This window comes from Oncorhynchus nerka, linkage group LG6 (assembly GCF_034236695.1).
Source record: "Oncorhynchus nerka isolate Pitt River linkage group LG6, Oner_Uvic_2.0, whole genome shotgun sequence".
In the NCBI taxonomy this organism is placed as follows: Eukaryota; Metazoa; Chordata; class Actinopteri; order Salmoniformes; family Salmonidae; genus Oncorhynchus; species Oncorhynchus nerka.
The window spans coordinates 57,134,595-57,153,655 of NC_088401.1; the positions used below are offsets into that span (position 1 = coordinate 57,134,595).

The window sequence follows — 19,061 nt, forward strand, 5'->3', positions numbered from 1 at the left end:
AGGCTCACTGGTTTGTGTCAAGAAGTGCAACACGGCAGGGTTTCACGCTCAACAGTTTCCCGTGTGAATCAAGAATGGTCCACCACCCAAAGGACATCCAACCAACTTGATACAATTGTGGGAAGCATTGAAGTCAACAATGGGCCATTATCCTTGTGGAATGCTTGCGAATTGAGCCTGTTCGGAGGGCAAAAGGGAGCCGTGCAACTCATTCTAAGGAAGGTGTTCCTAATGTTTCGTACACTCCATGTAAGTAGAGCGAAGGTTTTTTTTCTCATGCAAATGTGTAATGGTGTAATGCTCCACATAGAGATGTGTAACAACACTGTCTAATGTTGAAAGACAAGTTCTCAATATAAATAGTCTTGAGGCTTTTGTATTATGCATCTGTTAATGTCAATCATTACCATAGAGTGACAAAGGGGGGATTGAAATGTTGTTTTTGTACCTGCCATAGAATTGAATGTAAAACCACAGCGACAGACTGTACCAAACTTCACCTGGGAAACCAACGCCATGTCGAGGGTGGCTACAACATAGAAAAAGAATGTGTGAGGCTTTCTACTTCTATGGGCTGCAAAGCCATGTTTTTTTTTCTTTTTTTAAGTGTACAGCACTTTTCCTCAGGGGCATGTAGCTGATATATATCATAACGATGAAATGTATTGTATCCCCTCCCCATCACGCTCTTTCTATAGCTTTGTTGTGTCAGAAGTGATATGCAATTTTTTTCTGCCATCTCTCATCTGGGGACTAAGTCTCATCAAATAAATAAACAAATATGTAGGAAACTGTCCTGTGACTGTGTTTGCCCGTTGATATTCCTTGGCAGAATATTCGTATATAAATTAAATTGTTGAATTGATGTTTTCGGATTGCAAACACATGACGCTGCATTTTCCTGACCACGACTTCGCTAGTCACACTTTAGCTGGATGAGAGACCATATGCCCAAGACTGAATCAGCATGTCACTCAAGACAACCTTTCAGGCATAGGGGAGAAGACCATACAACAGAAAGAGGAGCAACGCAGCATGGACAATAATAAAAGTTTATTGGAATAGAATTTGTAGTCAGAGAATATCCCAAACAAATGAAAAAAGGGACACTCATCATATACAGTGCCTTCGGAAAGTATTCAGACCCCTTGAGTTTTTCCACATTAAGTTGCGTTACAGCCTTAATCTAAAATGGATTAAATCAAATAAAAAATCCTCAGCAATCTACACACAATACCCCATAATGATGTGAAAACAGGTTTTTAGATATGTTTGCAAATGTATTTAAAATAAAAAAACAAATACCTTATGCAAGTAAGTATTCAGAACCTATGCTATGAGACTTGAAATTGAGCTCAGGTGCATCCTGTTTCCATAGAAACAGCTCAAGGATGATCAATGACTTGACTGGAGTCCACCTGTGGTAAATTGAATTGATTGGACATGATTTGGAAAGGCAAACACCTGTCTATAGTTGACAGTGCATGTCAGAGCAAAAAACAAGCCATGAGATCTAATGAATTGTCAGTTAGCCTAGTGGTTAGAGCGTTGGACTAGTAACCGGAAGGTTGCAAGTTCAACCCCCCGAGCTGACAAGGTACAAATCTGTCGTTCTGCCCCTGAACAGGCAGTTAACCCACTGTTCCTAGTCCGTCATTGAAAATAAGAAATTGTTCTTAACTTGCCTAGTTAAATAAAGGTAAAATTTAAAAAATAGATCTGGTGAAGGGTACCAAAAAAATGTCTGCATCATCAATCAGAAGGTCCCCAACTACACAGTGCCCTCCATCCTTAATAAAAGGAAGAGGTTTGGAACCAACACAACCTAGAGCTGGCCGCCCAGCCAAACTGAGCAATTGTCCACTTTTGGCGTTCTCTCAATCAGCTTCATGAGGTAGTCACCTGGAATGCATTTCAATTAACAGGTGTGCCTTGTTCAAAGTTATTTTGTGGATTTATTTTCCTTCGTTTGAGCCAATCAGTTGTATTGTGACAAGTTAGGGGTGGAGTACAGAAGATATGGACTTGGTCTTTTACCAAATAGCACTATTATGTCAAGAATAGCTCAAATAAACAAAGAAAAAACAGCAGTCCATCATTACTTTAAGACATGAAGGTCAGTGTAACCCGGAACATTTCAAACCGCTAAGGTTTCTTCAAGTGCAGTCTCAAAAACCATCAAGCGCTATGATGAAACAGGCTCTCGTGAGGACCGCCACAGGAATGGAAGACCAAGAGTTACCTCTGCTGCAGAAGATAAGTTCATTAGAGTTACCAGTCTCAGAAATTGCAGCCCAAATAAGAGTTTAAGTAACAGACACATCACAAAAGCAACTATTCAGAGGAGACTGTGTGAATCAGGCCTTTATGGTCAAATTGCTGCAAAGAAACCAATACTAAAAAAGGACACCAATAAGAAGAGACTTGCTTGGGCCAAGAAACACAAACAATGGACATTAGACCTGTGAAAATCTGTCCTTTAGTCTGATGAGTGTAAATTTGAGATTTTTGGTTCTAACCGCTGTGTCTTCGTGAGACGCAGTAGGTGAACGAATGATCTCTGGATGCGTGGTTCCCACATGAAGCATGGAGGAGGTGGTGTGATGGTGCTTTTCTGGGGACACTGTCCGTGATATATTTACAATTCAAGGCACACTTAACCAGCAAGGCTACCACAGCATTCTGCAGCGATACGCCATCCCATCTGGTTTACGCTTTGTGGGACTATCGTTTATTTTTCAACAGGACAATTACCCAAAACACAGGCTGCATAATGCTGTATAAGGGCTATTTGACCAAAAAGGAGTGATGGAGTGTTGCATCAGATGACCTGGCCTCAACAATCACTCAATCTTAACTCAATTGAGATGGTTTGGGATGAGCTGGACCACAGAGTGAAGGAAAATCAGCCAACTAGAGCTCAGCATATAAATTAACTCCTTCAAGATGGTTGGAAAAGCATTCCAGGTGAAGCTGGTTGAGAGAATGTCAAGAGTGTACAAAGCTGTCATCAAGGCAAAGGGTGGCTACTTTGAAAAATATCAAATACAAAATGTAGTAACACTTTTTTGGTTAATACATTATTCATGTGTGTTATTTCATAGTTTTGATGTCTTCACCATTATTCTACAATGTAGAAAACAGTAGCAATAAAGAAAAACTCTTGAATGAGTAGGTGTCCAAACTAGTGGTCGACCGATTAATCGGAATGGCCGATTACAAGTTTTCATAACAATTGGAAATCGGTATTTTTGTACACCGATTTGGCGGATTAATATATATATATATTTTTTTACACCTTTATTTAACTAGACAAGTCGGTTAATAACACATTTTTATTTTCAATGACGGCCTAGGAACGGTGGGTTAACTGCCTTGTTAAGGGGCAGAACGACTGTTTTTTACCTTGTCAGCTCGAGGATTCAATCTTGCAACCTTACGGTTAACTAGTCCAACGCTCTAACCACCTGCCTCTCATTGCACTCCACGAGGAGCCTGCCTGTTACGCGAATGCAGTAAGAAGCCAAGGTAAGTTGCTAGCTAGCATTAAACTCATCTTATAAAAATCAATCAATCATAATCACTAGTTAACTACACATGGTTGATGATATTACTAGTTTATCTAGCGTGTCCTGTGTTGCATATAATCGATGCGGTGCACATTCGTGAAAAAAAGGACTGTCGTTGCTCCAACGTTTACCTAACCATAAACATAAATGCCTTTCTTAAAATCAATACACAAGTATATATTTTTAAACCTGCATATTTAGTGAATATTGCCTGCTAACATGAATTTCTACGTCACTTCTCTTGCAACAGAGTCAGGGTATATGCAGCAGTTTGGGCCGCCTGGCTCGTTGAGAACTGTGTGAAGACTATTTCTTCCTAACAAATACAGCCAACTTCGCCAAACGTGGGATGATTTAACAAAAGCGCATTTGTGAAAAAAGCACAATCGTTGCACGACTGTACCTAACCATAAACATCAATGCCTTTCTAAAAATCAATACACAGAAGTATATATTTTTAAACCTGCATATTTTGTTAAAAGAAATCCAGGTTAGCAGGCAAAATTGTGTCACTTCTCTTGCGTTCATTACACGCAGAGTCAGTGTATATGCAACAGTTTGGGCCGCCTAATTTGCCAGAATTTTACGTAATTATGACATAACATTGAAGGTTGTGCAATGTAACAGGAATATTTAGACTGATGGATGCCACCCGTTAGATAAAATACGGAACGGTTCCGTATTTCACTGAAAGAATAAATGTTTTGTTTGAGATGATAGTTTCTGGATTCGACCATATTAATGACCTAAGGCTCGTATTTCTGTGTGTTATTATGTTATAAATAAGTCTATGATTTGATAGAGCAGTCTGACTGAGCGATGGTAGGCACCAGCAGGCTCGTAAGCATTCATTCAAACAGCAATTTCATGCATTTTGCCAGCAGCTCTTTGCAATGCTTCAAGCATTGCGCTGTTTATGACTTCAAGCCTATCAACTCCCGAGATTTGGCTGGTGTAACCGATGTGAAATGACTTGCTAGTTAGCGGGGTGTGCGCTAATAGCGTTTCAAACATCACTCGCTCTGAGACTTGGAGTAGTTGTTCCCCTTGCTCTGCATGGATAACGCTGCTTCGAGGGTGGCTGTTGTTGATGTGTTCCTAGTTCGAGCCCAGGTAGGAGCGAGGAGAGGGACGGAAGCTATACTGTTACACTGGCAATACTAAAGTGCCTATAAGAACATCCAATAGTCAAAGGTATATGAAATACAAATCGTATAGAGAGGCTAAATATTATTTGAGGCTAAATTGATTTTATTGATGTACTATATTAAGTTAAAATAAGTGTTCATTCAGTATTGTTGTAATTGTCATTATTACAAATAAATAAATACAAATTTAAAAATTGGCCGATTAATCGCTATAGTTTTTTTTTGGTCCTCCAATAAATCGTTATCAGCGTTGAAAAATCATAATCGGTCGACCTCTAGTCCAAACTTTTGACTGGTACTGTAAATTATCAAAAATGTCTAAAAACCTGTTTTTGCTTTGTCATTATGGGGTATTGTGTGTAGATTGATGAGGGGAAAAAACAATTTAATCACTTTTAGAATAAGACTAACATAACAAAATGTGGAAAAGGTCAAGGGGTTTGAATACTTTTCCGAAGGCACTGTACTCAGTCAGAACATCAGTGACCTTCGGTCTGTCATACTGTAACAACATTACTCTACCATGCTCACATCCAATCTGCCACCCACACACTTTCTCACAAACTCACATACTGTACAAACAGACATTTGCGTATCCCTCTCTCACAAATGCATAATCTCTCGTATCTGCATACATTCTCACAAACAGTTCCGGATTCTCTTCAAACACACTCACACGCTGCTCCTCACACACACACACCGTGTCTGTCTGGTCTATCGGAGGCTGTTGCTGTTGGGCTGAGAGCCAGCCAAGCCAGGGTGGTCCGGACTGTGGCGGTTCTGCAAGAAGAGGCACAAACACTATAGAAAAAGTCCCAACCCATAGCCATTGGCTTCAGCTCTAAATCAATCCCCTCCCTCCTAACCCCTATGCCTCCTACATCCAAACGTCAGTGAAAGAGGTGGATAGTGGGTCAGGACAGTAAGTCTTACCTTCTTCTTTTTCTTGTCCTTCTTTTTCTTCTTGCGATCGGGGTCGTCATCCCTCTTTTTCTTCTTCTTCTTGGGGTCAGAGTCTGACGGGGTTTCTGTAAAAACACAAGGAATGGTTTCAAAGGATGTGGGATGGTGTCAGTACCTGTGTGTGTGTGTGTGTGTGTGTGTGTGTGTGTTACCTTGTGGTATGGGATCTTGTGGTCGGTGGTGTTTGTGCTTGTTTTTGCTCTTCTTCTTTGGGGGCTGTATGTGCATCAGTCTGTACTGCTCTGGTAGCTGGAACACAAACACAGAGTTTATACCATCTTCACATCTTCGTTAGCAGTACAGAAATTATACAGCCAAATGTTGATTAATAAAGTTCCCTAGAATGTGTGAGCTGTGTTGGGTAGGTTACTTTCTAAACATAATCCATTCCAGTTAAATGCACAAATTTGTAATCAGTAATGGAACTGTTCGATTACCTAAACTCAATAACGTAATCAGATTATTTTAAGTTACTTTTGGATTACTTTCCCCTTAAATTAAGAAGTATTAGAAGAAGACAAAAAGGATCCATCAAACGCATTTCACCATTGTGGTATCTGACTTGTGGCCAGACTCAGGTGGAACAAACTTAAACCTGTGTCTTTTTTCAATGCTGAATTGAATATCTCTGAGAAAACAGGAAGATGTGAATTTATTTTTTTGCAAACATTCTTTCTGAATTTAAAAGTAGTCCAAGAAGTAATCTAGTTTTTCAAAAGTATATATATATATATATATATATTTGTTTAAATAGTCTGGTAAAGTAACAGATTACCTGTAATCAGATTACCTGTAATCAGTTACTCTCCGTGTGTGTGTGTGCGCATGCTTGTGTGTGTGTTTACAGGTCCGGTGTGTAGTCTGAAGCCGGTGAGGCTGGCTCCGGTCAGAGGGCTGAAGGAGTTGCCACACACTGGAGGCTTCTCTATCAGAGAGCGCAACGAACTGCCATCCTGGGTGCCAGGACAGTCTATCATACCTAGAGAAAAAAACTAAGTTATATTTTCACAAACTGGTTAGGTGCAGTGAAATGGGAGTCAGCTGTAGTAGTACGGCGTCCCTTGAGCAAATTAGGATTAAGTGACTTCTTCAAGGGCACATTAAACACCATGTCTCCTCGGGTATTTGAACCAGTGACCTTTCAGTTACTGGCCCAATGCTCTAACCACTAGGCTACCTGCTGCACAGAAGAGAGGTGAAAACGGAGACACTGATTACATAGAGACAGAGATCACTCAGTGTGATGGGTCCACAGAAAATCACTGACATGCACAGACAAAAACACACACAAAGTAAACAGCGCAACAGTGCTGTGTGTGTAGTTCACCTGGTAACTCTGGCAGGAAGTTGCTGAGCTTCTCCTTAACCTTCTTGCCACAGAACTTGTTGTAGGCGTGTTCCAGGTTGTAATGGGTGATTAGGTTGGTGTTGCCCGTCAGCTCATTGCCCACTGTGGGGCAAACACAAAGGATAAGACACTGTCACTACAGTAACAAGATCCATACAGACGTCAATGTCCCATTCAACGGTCCAGAGTGAGTAACTTGTTATGGCTAATGTAGAAACTAGGAAGTGTACCTAAAAATTGATAAAGCAAAGATAACACGATCTGCTAGAGAAATTAGATTACATTCCATACTGACCACGGCACACACTTGGGCTAGGCCTACAGAATGCACCATCAATTAATATACTACCCACTGGGCTAACTAGTCAGTAACCAGCTTGCTCTAGAGCAGGGTTTCCCCAAACTCGGTCCTGGGTCACCCCTTGGGTGCACGTTTTAGTTTTTGCCTGAGCACTACACAGCTGATTCAAAGAATCAAAGTTTGATGATGAGTTTGTTATTTGAATCAGCTATGTAGTGCTAAGGCAAAAACCAAAACATGCACCCGAGGGGGGACCCAGGACCGAGAATGGGAAACCCTGCTCAAGAGTACCCAACGGAGTAAACTGTTTACAGCCGGCCCCCCTTTACAGGTCATTACAGTCTATTGAATGGACTAGTAACTAGCTACCACACATGTTAGTTAATATTAGAAAATAACACGAGGTAGCAAATAATAATATTCCACTCAAGTATGAATAAACATATTACGTACTGCCTACACTGAAATGTTAACTTTACCTGGTAGCTCTCGCAGTAAATAAAAAGGTTCGTTCATTGCTCCCGGCTTCCGTAGAGCAGGCCCCTCATCCCCGTGCTGAGGTGGCATCTGAGCCGCCATTGTGACTTGATTTGGCGGCAGAGGCGGTGGTGGTTTTCCCGGTCCGAATCCCAAAGACGATGATCCGGGTGGTCCCTGAGCTTCATTTTGCCCATACAGATTTGAAAACATTTCCGTCATGTCTATTGGGAGTATCTAATATATATATTTTTTAAAGACATCGATTTCCTCCCCTATACTTTTAGTTTTGTACACATTGAGCCACGATTGTCTGACAACTTGTCTCGACTTCTTTGTGGCATAGTCGGCGTAGTACCGTAATACCAGCAATATATTTGCCGGTTAAATTGTATTGACAATGGTCCCGATATGAAAGTGTTCGTTTCAAAAGTTAATCTTGTATATTTGAATGATGTACTGTAGCTACTAAATGAAAGCAATGCGTTTGTGTTGCGTTTTTGTATTTTGAGTTTATTTAATAACAAAAAGCGCAAGGCAGACATTGGAATAAAATAACTGGTATACTCCTTACAAAAATGCACAGTTTACAGATGTCAGGGTTAGAGTTATGATTCAAATTGGTCAAATCCATTCTGCTTTAGAACAGGTCATTACTCAGGGTTAAACATCAAAGGTCGCAGGAGGGCAGAGGGAGGAAGAGAGCGCTTGGAACTCTGCAAAAGCTGTCTGTGCAGGTGCCTAGAGATGCAGGAAGAAAAAGAAACAATGAAAACATAATATTGCTAAACCAAAGCCAAAACTGACACTGACTCATTCCATATACAGGTTAGAGGACTTGTGCAGCTCTGTGCCCCCCAATGCAGTGATTCTCCATCTTGCTCACCTTCCACTCGTCCACAGCTGTTGCGATGCGCTGTTCGGTCTGAGTGATGCCCTCCCTGCCTGCCTGCACCCTCTGAGCCAGCACAGCATTCTCCTGCAGAATCTTCTTCAGCTCCCTCCGCAGGTAAGCCTCCTGCTTCAGGTAGTATGGTGTCACAAAACTACACAGGTCCTGCTCAGGCACTCCACTGGGACGCCTGGGGGACATGAAGAGGAGTAGGTTGAACAGAAGTGGCCCTGGCCACTGATCTAAGGTCAGATCTTACAAGGTGAACACACATAAATGGATGTAATGGCATACAGGACAATCCAAGATGGAGGAAGACACTAGGCACAGCAGCATACAGACACAAACAAAGAGACCAACATCCTCTTTGATGGTGACAGTGACTAACCATGCAGGGTCTTGGCTGTCCTTAGCAGCTTCTTCCAGTTTGTTCAACTCATCCAGTTTGCACTGTAGCTCCCCCTCTTCGATCAGTTTATTGATGTCATCCTGTATAAAGTGCCACACACACACAGTCAAAATTCTAACATTCCCTCATATGAAGTGTACTTAAGGGATGGTGACCAACCTGTATAGTCCTCTGTAGGTCTTCTATGAACTGCTTGTGGATGTTCTCTGTCACCTGTGGGTTCTTCTTGTAGAACGGATGGAACGTGTGGGCAAATCTGTGAAAACTGACGACAGGTTCAGACAGATTTAGCTGTCTAGTATCTCAAGGGTGCAACATTGTTCATCTCAACGTAATATATAGCCAAATGTATCATTCACGAACTACTTACCTTGCATCGGATATAAACTTCTGTAGGCTCTTCTCCATTACTTTGTTGAACAGCAATAGCCTGTTCCTCCGGGGCTCGGCTCCGTCTGACCGGCGAGAATCATTTCCATGACCCGACGACGGAGACGAAACATCTCCTGTTGCATTACTAGACTGATCCTCCACATTATCTCCTGAACTTTTAGCACCTTTGTGACGAATTTCCTCCTGAGTTGTTTCACCAGTTTCTTCCATGTTCAACTTTATTTATTTTTTACAGTACCCGCCAAAGCGCTAGAAACCTACAAGAAACGCCCATCTACGGAACGCCAACATGTACAAAAAGTTACTGTGTCATTGTACGCACGCGCAGATAGGTATTCTATGTTACGTACATTCACTTTGAGCAATCTTTGGTTGAGCTTTTGCTGCATCAACTGTACTTTTCCTCAAACTCCTTTCTTTCTCTTCTCTATGTTGCATGCTGCGCGAACATGGGGTTGATCACCGAAGTTATTGCTTTCTTTTACCACTTACCTCAAATATACAAATGGCTCTTCAAGCCTTATTACATATTGTCTACATTGATGTCCACTGCATTCCTCATACTTAGGAAGTGTCCGGGACTTTGCGAAAACCTGAACACTGAACGGGAGGACCGGAACCCATGCGACTTTGACTTGGTCAGTATCAGGGAAGCGTGGCAGCGCTGTTGCGCTAAATCTTCTGGGTTGTGGTGTTACTGTAAATATTTATTTTACAACACTTTGTATGTAATATTGTGGGGCCTGTCTTACAGAGAGAAGTGGATATTCTTATGTTTATCGATGCGATTGTCATGATGAAGAACAGGAGAGACAGTAAATTCTGAATGAATGACACCGGTTTGGCCAGGTGGCAGGTGTGAGCCCATTGTTGTCACTGAAAATCTCTCATATGTTTACAGTATAAACAGTAAACATCAGAACACACACATGCAAAGGCAACTTGCCCGACAAACCCTCACATACCATAAACCACTTAAGGAGATGTTGATCTGCTGAGGATGGGTTTGCTCTTGACAATCTGTTTGTTTTGTGAACATGAGAATACAGTTGGTTGTAATGGCACTGCTTATTTCATTTACTCATCCTAACCCCCCTACCCTCTTTTCTATCCATTGAGTTGTATTATTCCTCTCTCTACTCCACCCCCTTATTTCTCTGTTATGAACCCTAACCTGTATCCCATTCTCCAGTCACCATAGAGCAGCATGCAGGGAACCTGTTTATGTTCAGTAAGGTGGCCAACGTTATCCTCTTCTTCAGGCTGGACATCAGACTGGGCTTCCTCTACTTCTTACTGTGCATTGGTGAGCTGACATAGTGTCATACTACCCTTAATGCCACTGCTATCAGTTATTATGCATTATAACTAGTGCCCAGAGGAAGTTGTTGTACTCCTTGTTAAGACAAGACAATGCATGCTTCAGTGTTTCAGTTGGAATTTGACTTTGTTAGTCGAAACCAACTAGTCTGTCTATGCTCTGTGAGTGATCTTGGCAGCATAGGTTAGGAGTTAGAGTTAATACCAACTATACTGAACAAAAATATAAATGTTACATGAAACAATTTCAGTCAATTTAAATAAATTCATGAGTCCGTAATCTATGGATTTCACATGACTGGACAGGGGTGCAGCTATGGGTGGGCCTTGGAGGGCATAGGCTCACCCACTTGGCAGCCAGGCCCACCCACTAGGGAGCAAAGTCCAGCCAATCAGAATTAGTTTTTCCCACAAGGCCCACCCATGGTTACACGTGGTCTGCAGTTGTGAGGCCGGTTGGACGTACTGCCAATTCTCTAAAGAGACATTGGAGGCAGTTTATGGTAGAGAAATGTATATTAAATTATCTGGCAACAGCTCTGGTGGAAAATCCTGCAGTCAGCATGCCAATTGCACGCTCCCTCAGAACTTGAGACATCTGTGGTATCTTTGGTATTGCACATTTTAAAGTGACCTTTTATTGTCCCCAGCACAAGATGCACCTATGTAATGATCATGCTGTTCAATCAGCTTCTTGATATGCCACACCTTTAAAAAAATATATATATTTCACCTTTATTTAACCAGGTAGGCAAGTTGAGAACAAGTTCTCATTTACAATTGCGACCTGGCCAAGATAAAGCAAAGCAGTTTGACACATACAACGACACAGAGTTACCCATGGAGTAAAACAAACATACAGTCAATAATACAGTATAAACAAAACGGATTGCACTGTGATAGACTGCAACCAATTTGTTGAGTAGGGTATTGGAGGCTATTTTGTAAATGACATCGCCAAAGTCGAGGATTGGTAGGATGGTCAGTTTTACAAGGGTATGTTTGGCAGCATGAGTGAAGGATGCTTTGTTGCGAAATAGGAAGCCAATTCTAGATTTAATTTTGGATTGGAGATGTTTGATATGGGTCTGGAAGGAGAGTTTACAGTCTAACCAGACACCTAAGTATTTGTAGTTGTCCACGTATTCTAAGTCAGAGCCGTCCAGAGTAGTGATGTTGGACAGGCGGGTAGGTGCAGGTAGCGATCGGTTGAAGAGCATGCATTTAGTTTTACTTGTATTTAAGAGCAATTGGAGGCCACGGGAGGAGAGTTGTATGGCATTTAAGCTTGCCTGGAGGGTTGTTAACACAGTGTCCAAAGAAGGGCCAGAAGTATACAGAATGGTGTCGTCTGCGTAGAGGTGGATCAGAGACTCACCAGCAGCAAGAGCGACCTCATTGATGTATACAGAGAAAAGTGTCGGCCCAAGAATTGAACCCTGTGGCACCCCCATAGAGACTGCCAGAGGTCCGGACAGCAGACCCTCCGATTTGACACACTGAACTCTATCAGAGAAGTAGTTGGTGAACCAGGCGAGGCAATCATTTGAGAAACCAAGGCTGTTGAGTCTGCCGATGAGGATGTGGTGATTGACAGAGTCGAAAGCCTTGGCCAGATCAATGAATATGGTTGCACAGTAATGTTTCTTATCGATGGCGGTTAAGATATCGTTTAGGACCTTGAGCGTGGCTGAGGTGCACCCATGACCAGCTCTGAAACCAGATTGCATAGCAGAGAAGGTATGGTGAGATTCGAAATGGTCGGTCATCTGTTTGTTGACTTGGCTTTCGAAGACCTTAGAAAGGCATGGTAGGGTAGATATAGGTCTGTAGCAGTTTGGGTCAAGAGTGTCCCCCCCTTTGAAGAGGGGGATGACCGCAGCTGCTTTCCAATCTTTGGGAATCTCAGACGACACGAAAGAGAGGTTGAACAGGCTAGTAATAGGGGTGGCAACAATTTCGGCAGATAATTTTAGAAAGAAAGGGTCCAGATTGTCTAGCCCGGCTGATTTGTAGGGGTCCAGATTTTGCAGCTCTTTCAGAACATCAGCTGAACGGATTTGGGAGAAGGAGAAATGGGGAAGGCTTGGGCGAGTTGTTGTGGGGGGGTGCAGTGCTGTTGACCGGGGTAGGAGTAGCCAGGTGGAAAGCATGGCCAGCCGTAGAAAAATGCTTATTGAAATTCTCAATTATGGTGGATTTATCAGTGGTGACAGTGTTTCCTATCTTCAGTGCAGTGGGCAGCTGGGAGGAGGTGTTCTTATTCTCCATGGACTTTACAGTGTCCCAGAACCTTTTTGAGTTAGTGTTGCAGGAAGCAAATTTCTGCTTGAAAAAGCTAGCCTTGGCTTTTCTAACTGCCTGTGTATAACGGTTTCTAGCTTCCCTGAACAGCTGCATATCACGGGGGCTGTTCGATGCTAATGCAGAACGCCATAGGATGTTTTTGTGTTGGTTAAGGGCAGTCAGGTCTGGGGAGAACCAAGGGCTATATCTGTTCCTGGTTCTAAATTTCTTCAATGCGGCATGTTTATTTAAGATGGTTAGGAAGGCATTTAAAAAAAATATCCAGGCATCCTCTACTGACGGGATGAGATCAATATCCTTCCAGGATACCCCGGCCAGGTCGATTAGAAAGGCCTGCTCGCTGAAGTGTTTCAGGGAGCGTTTTACAGTGATGAGTGGAGGTCGTTTGACCGCTGACCCATTACGGATGCAGGCAATGAGGCAGTGATCGCTGAGATCTTGGTTGAAGACAGCAGAGGTGTATTTAGAGGGCAAGTTGGTTAGGATGATATCTATGAGGGTGCCTGTGTTTAAGGCTTTGGGGAGGTACCTGGTAGGTTCATTGATAATTTGTGTGAGATTGAAGATGGAAGATTATATTGTATTATATTTATATTATATTATTATATTATATTGGCAAAGAAGAAATGCTTACTAACAGCTAATGTAAACAAATTTGTGCAAAACATTTGAGAGAAATAAGCTTTTTGTGCGTATGGAAAATGATTTCTGCTCATGAAACATGTTTACTTTACATATTGCATTTATATTTGTGTTCAGTGTATCTATTCTACAGTATCATATACTAAAAATGTTGCTGTTTCCTATCCTATCCCAGCATTCGTCATGACCTGCAAACCACCACTCTACATGGGCCCAGAGTACATCAAGTACTTCAGTGAAAAGACCATAGACGTAAGTGTGGTAATCCAAGCCTTGAGACGTGACAGCCATGAAGATTAGACTGTCATTACAGTATTACTGACTATAAGTGAGCATTAGATGTTATTTACAACAGTTTAAATGTTACTAATCCATGTTCTACTGCTCTAGTAGCCCTGCCTGCCAGGCTAATGATGGTACTTTTAGTAGCAGAAGACACCCACCTGGGAACCAGACTACTATTCCAATGATCTATTATAGGTAATCTAATGTAATCTGGTCTAATCCCATTGGACATGAGGAGTTTAATCATGATACTCGCGTGACGTGGATCGTTGAGTTCTATGCTAACTGGGCTCCTGAGTGTCAGTCCTTCGCTGACCTCTGTCTCACTTATTTGCTTCCTCCCTCTCCATCTCCTCTTGTCTGTGTACATTTACCCCCTCCTCTACTCTTATCCCAGTGAAACACACTTCTCTAATGTTGTTGTGTTAACTGAACATGGCTGTCTCCTGTTTTCCTCGGTTTTTCAGGTATAACTGTTGTCTTTGGCGATGCCAGATTAAGTGATATGACACGCTATTCTATAAAATAATTTCTCCGTAATTAATATTACCTGATTGAGCTAATCATGTAAATGTAATTAACTAGAGAGTCGGGGCACCACAAAATAATATTTATAGAGCTGTTATCTTCCGAATAAACTCTGAAAGACCTAGTAATATTTTACATCAATAGCAGTCAATATTAATCGTCACCTTAATTCAGTCTCATCTGAAAGTTGTAAATTCTTGGTTATCTGCACGAACCCTGGCTAACAAGTTGAATCAGCAATACAAAATTGGGTTTAATTATTTATTTACCAAATACCTAGCTAATCAACACAGAATTACACATACACATAATTAATCATAACTTGATTACAAATTACGTCATAAAGGAAAACGTCCCTAGCGGTAGGAACAGACATGACAGCTTGTTACACAAAATAAAAGGGCTGGGCTTGAGTGAAAGAGCGGGACGACTGAGGAACAAAGGGCGAAGCTGTGCTATCGTAAATACAGTATCTTATGCATTCTAAATTACCGCCCATTTGGAAAAGGAAAATGCAATAAATATTTACTTGGTGGTAGATGGAAGGCCGTGTTGCCAAACCGAGTCCTTTGAAGAATGCCTCTGGTTGTCAATTGTATACGTTATAGTAACGTCGTTGTGTGATAGACGGGATACTCTGTCTGTTCCTTCCCAAACCTCGTTTGTAGCTGCTGTTGCTAACTCAACGGCTAGGAGGTATCACTTCTGTAGTGAATAAGAGTTCAAAGTTCATACCATTCGTAACCAAAGCTCACGCTGATGTTGGCTTCGTTCTGTAGTTATTATCTGAACCATTCTGACATCGGACCGTCGTCCTCACATCCTCAGAACAGGAGGTTATATTGTCGTTAAGGCTTTATATAGGAAGGGAGAGGAGGGCGTGTTTGAAAAGTTTTATAGCCCATGTCCCTTCACAGTGGCGGGCCACTGATTGAGCAGAGCCCTAACCTTATGAAAACCCAAATCTCACATTTTAGAAGCTAAAATCACATTTCATCCCATCACAAATAATTTCATATTCAAACATTTAAATTGATCAACAATTCCATGTGAATCCGATAACTCTGATGTGTAGACTTTCCACTGTAGAGTTTGTCATCTTATCATTGATGAGAACGTCTCAGATGACAACCGAGCTGACATCATATTCATTAAGTACCACCGCATATGTTCAATTGGTCGGATTACCAGAATATAGTTAATTTCCCCCCACCTTCTGATGTTCCCAGAATCTCTTATGTTAACCAAGGGGTTTGCAAATGTAACATCAGTTGGGAAGAGAGAGGAAAAAGGGGGGAAGATGTATTTATGACTGTCATAAACCTACCCCCAGGCCAACGTCATGACACTGTACTGGACTGGGGTTTGGGAAGATAGATGCTGGCCGGTACGGAGAGGTAAGACTTTCCCTTATGGACATTGGAAGTGTTTCTGACAAACTATATTTTCACGAGAATGCTCCATTACATTTTTTTATTTAGATTCTAAGACCCTAGACTGCATGTCCGTCTGTCTAAATTTAAGACAATAAGGAACTGCTTATTTCCACAGCCTGAATTGTATTTCTGCCGTGTGCTGACTATGTATTTTTCTACAGGTACAAGGTTAGTACCTCCTCTCTGGCCAAGCAGCTCCCTTCATTGGTGCTTTTCCAGTCAGGGCGGGAGGTCATGAGGCGTCCAATGGTGGACAATAAGTTTTGAGCTGTGTCCTGGACTTTCAGCGAGGTGTGTGTTGTGGGGAATCATCGGTCTGTGTGCGGGCTTGTGTGTGCGTGACTTGATGAAGTGTGGAAATGGCTTTAGGTCCCCACTCACATAACCGTGTGCCTCATTCACATCTAGGAAAACATCATACGTGACTTCAACCTGAACGAGCTCTTCGAGGCATCTAAGAAGATAAAGGGTCGTGGTGTGAAAGGAGAGGACCAGAACCCCTCACTACCAGACGAGGGCAGCGAAGAGCGCCAACCTGAACCAGACACCCCAGCAGAGAGCAAGAAAGACCAGTAGTGACGAAGGGACAACAGGGACTGGATTGTTCTACTGCACACAGTTCACTGCTTGTCACACAATCGCTGTCAGTTATCACTGGTTGTATTACCAGATGACCAGGATTCAAGTTAATTCACGAGCTTGGGCTTGTGGAAAAGCTGCTGCACGCAAACCAAAAGGGACAGAATGAGCTACACTACATGGCCAAAAGTATGTGGACACCCGCTCGTTGAAAAATCTCAATCCTAAATCATGGGCATTAAAATTGGAGTTGGTCCCCCTTTGCTGCTATCAAATCAAATGTTATTTGTCACATGCACCGAATACAACAGGTGTAGACCTTACAGTGAAATGCTTACTTACAAGCCCTTAACCAACAAGAAGTTAAGGAAAAACCTTAAGTTAAAAAAAGTATAAATAACACAATTAAAACAGCAGCAGTAAAATAGCAATAGCGAGGCTATATACAGGGGGTACCAGTACAGAGTCAATGTGTGGGGGCACTGGTTAGTCGAGGTAATATGAACAGTGGCAAGAAAAAGTATGTGAACCCTTTGGAATTATCTGGATTTCTGCATAAATTGGTCATAACATTTGATCCGATTCTTCATTTAATTTTCTTAATTAAAATTAATATACAAGGCATCAAGGCCTATTTGTGCAAAACAAATGAACACACCAACACATCTATTGTTTAGGAATGTTTGACCACTAGCTGTTCGATTATATATTTATAAATACACATTTTGAATGAACATTTATTCATTTAGTTAATTTGTTGTTATAATTAAAACAGTCTGTGGTTATTTGCTATTGGATTGGCAGAATGACACAACTACTAACACATTAGCCTACAGCTGGCCTGAACATAACTTTTTTTGAATGCACTTTAATTCTACAATGTCACACTTACCGATGGCGAGGTGAAGCCTGTGCCCAAAGCACTGCAGGCGGGTCCAGTTATTCAAGCGCAATGCTTTTTTCATGTTGCTCCCGATGACAATTCCAAAGAGTCTTTGAGACCCTGGGCTATTACTTCACCCGTATGATGATCGGGGAAGTATGGAACTCTTACCCCGCTACACTTCTCTGGCGTGGTTACAATTTGTGAAAGGTTGTGATTGGTGGATAACCTCTGTGCACGTGTTGTCACGCAATTGGGACATGATTCGACATTGGGCTGACAGAGAAGAGACAGTGAGATGCTGCATTTGTGAAACGTTACAACATTATAACAGAACCTCGATTCTTGTAATACAGGCATTTTCCATATCGAGCTAAAACATAAACTCAAATATATAGAAAAAACTATATATCGCCCAGCCCTAGGTTGAAAGGGCTCTATGCAGGCCAGTCAAGTTCTTCCACACTGATCTCGACAAACCATTCCTGTATGGAAGTCGCTTTGTGCACAGGGGCATTGTCATGCTGAAACAGGAAAGAAGCTTCCCCAAACTGTTGCCATAAAGGACAGAATCATCTAGAATGTCATTGTATGCTGTAGTGTTAAGATGTCCCTTCACTGGAACTAAGGGGCCTAGCCCAAACCATGAAAAACAGCCCCAGACCATTATTCCTCCTCCACCAAACTTTACAGTTGTCAGTATGCATTCAGGCAGGTAGCGTTCTCCTGGCATCCCCAAACCCAGGTTCGTCTGTCCGACTGCCAGATGGTGAAGCGTGATTTATCACTCCAGAGAACACATTTCCACTGCTCCAGAATCCAATTGTGCATGGTGAGCTTAGGCTTGTGTGCAGCTGCTTGGCCATAGAAACCCATTCATGAAGCTCCCAACAAAGTTCTTGTGCTGGCATTGCTTCCAGAGGAGGTTTGGAACTCGGTAGTGAGTGGAGTGTTGCAACCGAGGACAGACGATTTTTACACGCTTCAGCACTCGCCAGTACCGTTCTGTAGACTTGTGTGGCCTACCACTTGGCGGCTGAGCCGTTGTTGCTCCTAGATGTTTCCACTTCACAATATCAGCACTTACAATTGACCGGGGCAGCTCTAGCAGGGCAGAAATTCAACAAACTGACTTGTTGGAAAGGAGGCATCCTATGACAATGCCACATTAAAAGTCACTGAGCTCTTCAGTAAGGCCATTCTAGTACCAATGTTTGTCTACGGAGATTGCATGGTTGTGTGCTCGATTTTAAACACCGCTCAGCAACGGGTGTGGCTGAACTAGCCAAATAGACACATTTGGCTAGTTCATGGAAACATCTAACCTTCCCAATTATCGATGCCTTAAATGATTGAAGTGAAAATGCCGCCATCTCACTCATTCATCCATAACACTTTTACTGTGACTGCAGTGAGTTTCTTTTACTTTCACTTTCATGTTCTGATGCCTTTTGGGTCACATTTCACACCAAAGTATTGAGTCAAACTGACAGTTGGTAGGTATAATCTGTTCTGCCAAAAGTGAAATAAAACTTTTATCCTCCCAGACCCCTGCCATACTCTCGGCTGATTTTTGATTGA

At 42.1% G+C, this 19,061-nt stretch overlaps 3 protein-coding genes across 6 annotated transcripts; 1 reads left to right on the top strand and 2 right to left on the bottom strand.

Annotated features, from left to right (window-relative positions):
* Positions 1-1,038: 1,038 nt before the first annotated feature.
* Positions 1,039-8,145, bottom strand: LOC115130713 (mediator of RNA polymerase II transcription subunit 19-A). 2 transcript variants are annotated; one of them, XM_029662108.2, is made up of 7 exons: positions 7,809-8,145; positions 7,008-7,130; positions 6,526-6,659; positions 5,833-5,929; positions 5,651-5,745; positions 5,418-5,497; positions 1,039-2,247 (listed from the first exon to the last, which is right to left on the bottom strand). In XM_029662108.2, exons 1-6 carry the CDS (start codon positions 8,026-8,028, stop codon positions 5,432-5,434), a joined length of 735 nt encoding a protein of 244 aa, XP_029517968.1. In that variant the 5' UTR covers positions 8,029-8,145; the 3' UTR covers positions 1,039-2,247; positions 5,418-5,431. The 2 variants fall into 2 exon arrangements, with proteins under 2 accessions (XP_029517968.1, XP_064875787.1); XM_065019715.1 differs by having other exon boundaries at positions 1,039-5,497; positions 7,809-8,144.
* A 147-nt stretch (positions 8,146-8,292) lies between these two features.
* si:dkey-6i22.5 (polyamine-modulated factor 1) lies at positions 8,293-9,710 on the bottom strand. Its single transcript, XM_029662109.2, has 5 exons — positions 9,478-9,710; positions 9,267-9,372; positions 9,087-9,187; positions 8,693-8,888; positions 8,293-8,547 (listed from the first exon to the last, which is right to left on the bottom strand). Exons 1-5 carry the CDS (start codon positions 9,708-9,710, stop codon positions 8,470-8,472), a joined length of 714 nt encoding a protein of 237 aa, XP_029517969.1. The 3' UTR covers positions 8,293-8,469.
* Positions 9,711-9,742: 32 nt separating this feature from the next.
* On the top strand, positions 9,743-19,028 carry LOC115130716 (thioredoxin-related transmembrane protein 2-like). 3 transcript variants are annotated; one of them, XR_010464113.1, is made up of 7 exons: positions 9,743-9,832; positions 10,069-10,138; positions 10,693-10,806; positions 13,945-14,021; positions 15,916-15,979; positions 16,180-16,309; positions 16,427-19,028. XR_010464113.1 is itself a non-coding variant. In XM_065019716.1 (5 exons), the coding sequence occupies exons 2-5, from the start codon at positions 10,725-10,727 to the stop codon at positions 16,254-16,256; spliced, it is 300 nt and encodes a 99-aa protein (XP_064875788.1). In that variant the 5' UTR covers positions 10,050-10,138; positions 10,693-10,724; the 3' UTR covers positions 16,257-16,310. The 3 variants fall into 3 exon arrangements, 1 of the variants encoding a protein (XP_064875788.1); XR_010464112.1 differs by lacking the exon at positions 9,743-9,832 and having other exon boundaries at positions 10,050-10,138; XM_065019716.1 differs by lacking the exons at positions 9,743-9,832; positions 16,427-19,028 and having other exon boundaries at positions 10,050-10,138; positions 16,180-16,310.
* The last annotated feature ends 33 nt before the right edge of the window (positions 19,029-19,061 follow it).